This window comes from Trachymyrmex septentrionalis, unplaced genomic scaffold (assembly GCF_001594115.1).
Source record: "Trachymyrmex septentrionalis isolate Tsep2-gDNA-1 unplaced genomic scaffold, Tsep1.0 scaffold17, whole genome shotgun sequence".
Taxonomy (NCBI): domain Eukaryota; kingdom Metazoa; phylum Arthropoda; class Insecta; order Hymenoptera; family Formicidae; genus Trachymyrmex; species Trachymyrmex septentrionalis.
Window position 1 is genome coordinate 182829 of NW_017304864.1, and position 7667 is coordinate 190495.

Sequence of the window (7667 nt, forward strand, 5' to 3'; positions counted from 1 at the left end):
GTCCCAGTCTGTAGATTCAGTAGTGAGGAGGCTCTTAGCAAAGCCATGGATGCGAGAGCGTGCTGCTGCTGCGCACAACCTCTCCTTGTTTCTTTCTCTTTCATACCCCCTCACTATCAACATAATTTTAACACTAAGAAACTTTTTCTTATAATATTTTTATATCAACTTGTCTAATAATTTCATCTATGTTAAACGCGAAAACTTTTTTTCTTAAGTTATAACAGAAGAATAAACCCTTAAGACATTTTCGTCCGTATTGTTCCGTTATTATTTCTTCATTACCTTTTGTCGCGTTCTTTTTTTTATTCTTGCATATGGTGCAAGACCATCTGCCTCTAGGAGCTCTCGACAATGGCGGTTCTACGCATTCTAAGTGAAAACGATTTGGACATGTATCACAAGCAATCAATTTTCCACCATTTTTACACGATGCGCATAAGTTTTCTAATCGTATATTTCTAAAATGACAGAAGAAAGCAAATAAACATTATTAGGAATATTAAGCTAATGTAAAATTTTAATGCTACGGAAAGATAACTTACATGTCTTCTTCGCTTTCTTCATCTTCATTGTCACTCTCTTGGTCACCCTCGTCGTCACTGTGCGGTATGCGCTTTGCGCGATTTTGTCGCGTCTCTTTGGTTAACATCGTCTCTTCTTCGATCTCATCCTCGAATCTTTTCCGCTTTTGAGTCTTTTCTTTGGGTTTTATTTCCGGTGGTCTGCATGCCGTACAAAACCAATCTCCTGCTGGTACAGCCTGTAAAAAATAACAAGAAAATAATATGGTGATAACTTAGTCAATCATTGTGGAAGCATGAATATAATGAACTTATTTATTACAGTAAGTTTTGGTTTCAGACAATAGAGGTGATGTCCTCTATTGCATCCATCGCAAAGCAACATGTTCTCCGCATCCCTACGCCTTCGACATATACGACACTGAGCATTTAACGCGCTTCTGTCCCACGCGACGCTATTGTGCAAAGTACTTAAGTGAACGAACAACTGTGACCAGTTCGTAGACGCTATCAATGATTGTTCCCATCTCTCTCGTGCCTCCTCACCCGACCATTTTTTGTCTTTTTGATCGGGTCCTAGTGGTTTCTGTAAGTACCTCTGTTCTATAGCGTGAGATAATTGCAAAATGGAACAAGCTAATTGTTTGATAGTCGCTTGTTGCCTTTGGTCGGGCATCATTTCATCCTCACCAGGTACACCTAAATACATTCCTGGATCCTTATAAGTCTTTATGCTAATACTTCCAACCTCGGAATCGGGGGTACCGGGTCTACTATGTTTAAACTCGTTCTTTATCTTGTCTATAAAAGCATTAGGTGGTGCATCCATATCTATCTCACTACCGGCGCACATTAATTTGTCACACTGTTTGTCGTAACCTCTCTGATTGATCGCATTCCTCCAGACAGTACGATCAATAATTTTAAGACATCCTAAACAACCTGCATTAATTTTGTCTTCAAAGTCCAAAATATGATCTCTCAAAGTTAATTCCATTACGTCATTGATAGACATATCAGGAGGAAAGTTCAAGTTCGCGTTTTCATATTTATTTTTTTTAACTGTTTTGCTGATTTGTCCTTTATTGGAATCTGAAAACTACATACAACATCCAATTACTTTCCATACTTTAATCATGCATAAAAAATTTTATATATACATATACTTAGTATATGTAGGTAACATACTCTTTAATAAACTATACAATACAAAAATAAACTTACAACTTCAGGATTTAGTCTATATTTAGGACATTCATCAATAACGAGAAGCAAATTGTCCATCTCTTGTAAAAGATTATTTTTAAGTTCACTCTCCCTGACACCTCTTGTACTTAAACTATCTATTAGTGCTTGAATGTCCTTTTGATCTCCGTAAAAGCTCCATTTTACTGGTGATCTTTTGCAATGAACAGGACAATCTTTATCTCCTGTACATAGTACCAAATTTCTTTTAATATTGGTGAGATCTTGTTTAAATTCCTTTCGAGGACTTGAGTCTTTCCGTGGCGATTTAATACCATTTTTATCCGTGGATAAAAGTTTCTTAGGTGATTTCTTTAATTTTTTGAAACTATTTTCTTTATCACTAAACTCATCCTCAAATTTATTTTTTAAATATGCATAGGTTGCTTCCTTGTCTTGCAACTCTGGATGATGTGGAGTACCTTCAGAAAGACAATTTCCAGGCCAACGTTCATCATTTTCCACAAATAATCCTATAATTAAAAAATCGAGAAAAATTAATAAAATAATTTTTATATAAAAAGTGTTATAAATTTTTATCAAAAATTCTACACATGTAGAACCCAGCAAACGAGAATGGATTGAAATGAATTGAACTAGATTCAGATTTTCAGAAATATTGATTCGAATGTTAAAATGAATGCTTTTCAATCCTGAATGCATTTTTCATTTATAGGAATTGCATGGAGCACATCTCTATGCCTTTCAATCTAAAAATAATATTAGCTTTTTCTGTGCATTGTGAATACTGTTCAAAATTTTGGAATAGAAAATGCAGTTTTTCAATCCAATGCATCCAATTGGATCTAATTGAATCCAATTAAATATAAAAAAGGTATTCGCTATTTAAAATATGCATTCGGATAGAAAAAAATTTCAATTGATTCTCGTTTGCTGGGAAGCTATGTGTTTCGTAAACGTTGCAATTCACTTTACCAAGGCGAAGAGCAGTCTGATACATAACGATCTGATAACAGTCTCAGACAATTCCTCACCCTGATGAAGTAAACTGCAACGTTTACGAAACGCTGGCATTCCAAGAATGAATATAGACATGAAGATAACCCACATAGCTTCTATATACCTGTGGAAGCTTAAAAAATTCTGTACATACTACCAATTAAAAAATTATTAACAAAAGAATTTAATTATTTTTTAAAATTAATTTTTTAAGTTATTATCACACTGCATTGTATTTTATATCATATTTTCATAATTATAATGATTATTAACGCATAATCAAATAAATGCAATATTTAAAAGAAAAAATAACACAAAATAAATTTTAAATGTAAATTTAAAATTTTTAAGTAATACATATTTAATTACATGTAGGATTAATAAGAAAATAAAATATTATCTTTTATCTCAATTTTGGATATTCAATATTTGATAGATTACAATGTAAAATATACCTGGTATAGATATAAATCTCCAATATCTTCGGTGAGCTCTATCTGCGCCCAAGTAAATCATCATTTTGTCATCCCTTGATGCTTGTTGAAGTTCCTTTAGTTTATTTTCATATTCTTCTTTTTTCTTTTCTTCCTCGTAATTACCACGGGTGATCTTTTTCGATTTCGGTTCTTCTTCCTCAAGTTTTCCTTCTTTCTCGCGTTCTCGCATTTTTTCTTTCTCTTCCTTCTCTTTTTTCTGTTCAGCAAGCAAGAACAACTTTAATTCTCTTCTTGCTTGATGCAATTTATCATATCGCTCCTCAATTGCATCGCGTATTGATGCGAACGTAAGCAACTGATTGATCAAACATGTGACGACCTTTATTTTGTCATCTAACTCAAGCTCGCAGACATTTCGATGACCCAACAATCGTAAAAGATAGCCTTCATTTAGCCTCAAAAGAAGAGCTGGTTCATCAAAATTTGTATAACCACCTATAACAGTGTTTTTATAGAAAATATATTAAGTAATATCAAATGACAAATTATACATACCTTTTTGAGAATATCGCCATTTCGAAGCGGCTTCGCTTATGCGTCCTCCAGAGCTTAATAAATGTTGCCTCAAAATCTCGCTTAGAGTTACATGATCCAATGTAAGTTCTGATAATTTACATCCTTGATAAGTGGGGCACCATCTAGAAGCCATTGTAGCGAGTTTAATGGCTTTTGCCATCGATGATGCATCTTCATAAGAACTAATGTCATCCAACAAAGTAGGTGCTTGTGCATCAATCTCATTATCCTCTCCAGCTTGGTATTTAAATATATTTGACAATAATAGTTGTAAAAGATCACTCCAAGGACCGGATGCTTCTTTGATCAATAATGCCTTCTCTAATAATTCCAAATTAAAACCTCCCGAAAAATATACAGGCACCTCTAATTCTTCATTGAAAAAATCAAGAAATTCCGAAATCATAACAAAGTCCCCGAACTTCTCGTTTGGTATGTTGCACTTAATAACAGTAGGTTCAGGAATGGGACTAAGATCTTCACACTCAAGGTCTTCTCTTGGTTTGTTCCATTGTTTCATATATGCAGCTAAAGCCGCTAATTTTTGTTTTCTCTCCTTTTTATATTCGCTTTTTAACGCTCTTTCTTCTTTACGTTTCGCTTTCTCTTCTAAGGCTTTTGCTTTAAGTTCTTCTTTGAATTTACCATTCATTCTATTAATACAAATATTTTAGATATTAAAAAAATAATAATAATAAATTAAATATACAAGACTTTTAATTAATAAACAGCTTTTACCTTGGCTTCCGATATTTCTTCATACCAGTGTCATTCACTTTTTTCAAAGGATCCATTTTCTCCATTTTCAATTTCGATACATTCGAGGTAAGAAATTTATCTATAGATTCTTGTTTTTGCTTAACGGATTTCTTTATACGTACTGTAAAATCTGGGAGTGTTCCAGCAAATATGGTATCAAAACGTACTTTGCTAATCCCGTATTTTTCTAAAACGCTTTCCTATATAACGATATAACAAAAAGTAATATTACAAGAACGCACAAATATCTTTCTCCTCTTTAAATATAATTTTATATTAACCTTAACGACCCATATACCACTATCATTTTGTTCAGAGAGTTGACGAAGAAATATCTTATTACGATCTCTGCTGTAATGTTGTTTTCGTCTTCTGACCTGAGATGCTTCTACTATCATTATCTGGCTAATGTCAGAATCTCCCGAATCTAATTGCTCTACTTCATAGCGAAATAACTTCGCTGGTGGATGATAATAATGCTCTTGTAGACTTATGAAATAACAGCACAAAATAAAATAGACATTCAATTTAAAAAATTAATAAAATAATTTAACAGAATTGAATTAAATTATTTACCTGCCATTTTCATTCATATATGCCTTAACTTGCTGTTCTGTAGGTACGATAACTTGAAGAATGTGACAGTTACACCAAGCATCTTCAGTAAAGCTAGCCTCTACCATTTCTCCTACAAAATAACGATCTCTCGCAAACTGGTAAACGTCTTCAATCATCTCATTGAAAGACGACCTATTTGTTTTACTAGCGAGATATAGTATAGGGATTCTTAGCTAAAAAAAAATGTGAAATATCGTTTTACAAGAACATACATATATATTAATACAACATAGATTATATAAAATTATACTATACCTCCATTGGAAATTCTTTCAAGCTCCTCTTTGCATTTTCTTCGCATTGTAAAGCTTCTTCGAATGTCATATTAGTTTTACCCGTGATGTTACATGACCATATAAGGGAGTTGCACAAGATAATTCGCTCGCAAAATTCACTGTAATAGAAAATATATGTTTATTGCAATGCAACTTATATACACGCGCGTGTGTGTACATGTATATATATACATTAGACCTTCTTTATATTAAATTTTTGTAATTTTTTAATCATTACGAAATGTTATCTAACAAATATAATAAATACAAAAATAATGTAGATATCAAGTTAGTTAAAATTGGTACAACACGGAATATGTTAATAAAACCTGCTTATATACAATTTATAAAGTAGTCTTATTACATACCGAAAGCAATTATATAGAAATTATATTTAAATGAGTATGTAACATCGTGGTAATTAATATGGCATAAAAATGCATTTAATTTATAAATTAGCAGTGTAAAAAACTTGATTACAAATTTACTTAATAATATATCTGAAATATAATAGATACTTTTTAAAAAGAAACAATAATTAATTTCCTTATATATAGTATGATGTTAATTCGAATAATATAAATATAATTCTTAACGTCAGTCAGAATGTTTCTATTCGACCGGATAGGAAATACCAGCAAATTACAAAAAATGTTAATATTAAAATATTATAATACTAAATGATGTTTTCAAATTTATTAAAATATAAAAAAAAATATTAATAAAACTGTCAACATAATGCAGCGACTATAAATGCATAAGAAGCGGATGGTAAAAATTTTCCAATTCTTTTCATCGTTAGTTTAATCACGTTTTTTATTGTTTCAATATTTAAGCATTATCGCAGTTTCAAAAAAAAAAGAGAAGAAAATTTAATACAAAATCAAATATAATTTTGGAATATAATATTAGGAAACTTTGACCAAATTCCGAGTAACGTAATCGACAATTAAAATTTATCGAGTAATTTTATTAACACTAATAGTACCAAACAGTTATATATTAATATTATATTTTTGTAAAAAAATTTTAAAATTGTTTGACTTTTCAATAATTGTGTCCTTCATACTGATTTTCGAAATATTTAATTTTTTATCACTTTATTTTTATAATAATTTATTCGCTTGACCTTCTTACTGAATAAAAAACATTGACACTTCATGTTAACATGGACAGAATTATCAATCTTTTTTGTCTGACCTATGGGCAGAAAGACTAGCATGCTTTTATACAATTTTGATATCTCGTCATTCATCTTACTACACACATATCAAAACAATGTAAACAATTTAAATTTTTGTTATGTAGTTACTATGCCATGCGTTTTGCTTCGTTCTTTGCATCTTTTAAAGAATCAAATAATTTTATTTTTTTAACAGACACTTCATTTTCTCTTTCACATTTCATAGGTCAGTATTCATAATCTGTTCTTATTATTATTTCAAGACTGTTATAAGTAACATGTTAAAATGCTAAGTGATTGGTTTATGATAGTTTAAGACTATGCTTAAGATCTTAAATCAACTACGAATACTGACTACTTGTGCTGTCCAGAACTTTTTTAATTGAAATGTATCATTCCTACTCCTTATTGCATAGCTATTTTCTCGTAGCATGTAATGCTCGGTCTCAGGGATGAGATTAATTGGAAATCGTTAAAAATGTTTGATATGTGTCAAACCACTTAATGCATCTGCAATAGTACCTCACGAGGTGCAGAGTTATTAGCAGATTAAATAAACTATTAATTATATATTACATTTTGTCATATAGTTATTATAAATGTATGCACAGATACACTAATTATATATATGTATACATATATATATATATATATTTTACTAAAATACATAAAACATGTATAAAATTATTTTTTTATTACAATACATATATTTGGAGTTGTTTGACCACGTTCCAATTAACATTACAAGCCACTCACAGCGTTTCGTCCAAAATGCATTCCACTTAATGTTCGCAATGCTCACATAAATAATTTCATCTTTGTTTAATTCTTGATAAACAATAAGGCTAAAATGATACTCATAGGCCTTGTGAATGATGAAGTAGAACATACCCCCAATAGAAAAATTCCAGACACTGGTGGTTGTGAGTGGCTTTAGTAAATTGCAACGTGATCAAATGGAACAGCTCCCATATATTTATGTATTTTTTATAATTTCATATTATATTATATGTAATATATATTACACACACACACACACACACACACACACACACACACACACACACACACACACACACACACACACACA

At 31.1% G+C, this 7667-nt stretch overlaps 1 protein-coding gene across 2 annotated transcripts in view; it reads right to left on the bottom strand.

Annotated features, from left to right (window-relative positions):
• LOC108746412 (bromodomain adjacent to zinc finger domain protein 1A) overlaps positions 1-7667 on the bottom strand; it is an 11940-nt gene that overhangs the window by 2953 nt on the left and 1320 nt on the right. Inside the window, exons 2-12 of one of the 2 annotated variants that reach the window (XM_018483169.1) lie at positions 5375-5513; positions 5078-5292; positions 4783-4990; positions 4481-4701; positions 3722-4395; positions 3185-3661; positions 1749-2242; positions 847-1623; positions 546-763; positions 286-461; positions 1-113 (exon numbers count right to left, since the gene is read on the bottom strand). In XM_018483169.1, coding sequence (XP_018338671.1) covers positions 1-113; positions 286-461; positions 546-763; positions 847-1623; positions 1749-2242; positions 3185-3661; positions 3722-4395; positions 4481-4701; positions 4783-4990; positions 5078-5292; positions 5375-5513 — 3712 coding nt within the window. The remainder of the gene's footprint in view (positions 114-285; positions 462-545; positions 764-846; positions 1624-1748; positions 2243-3184; positions 3662-3721; positions 4396-4480; positions 4702-4782; positions 4991-5077; positions 5293-5374; positions 5514-7667) is intronic. The other variant, XM_018483170.1, reaches the window with a different exon arrangement.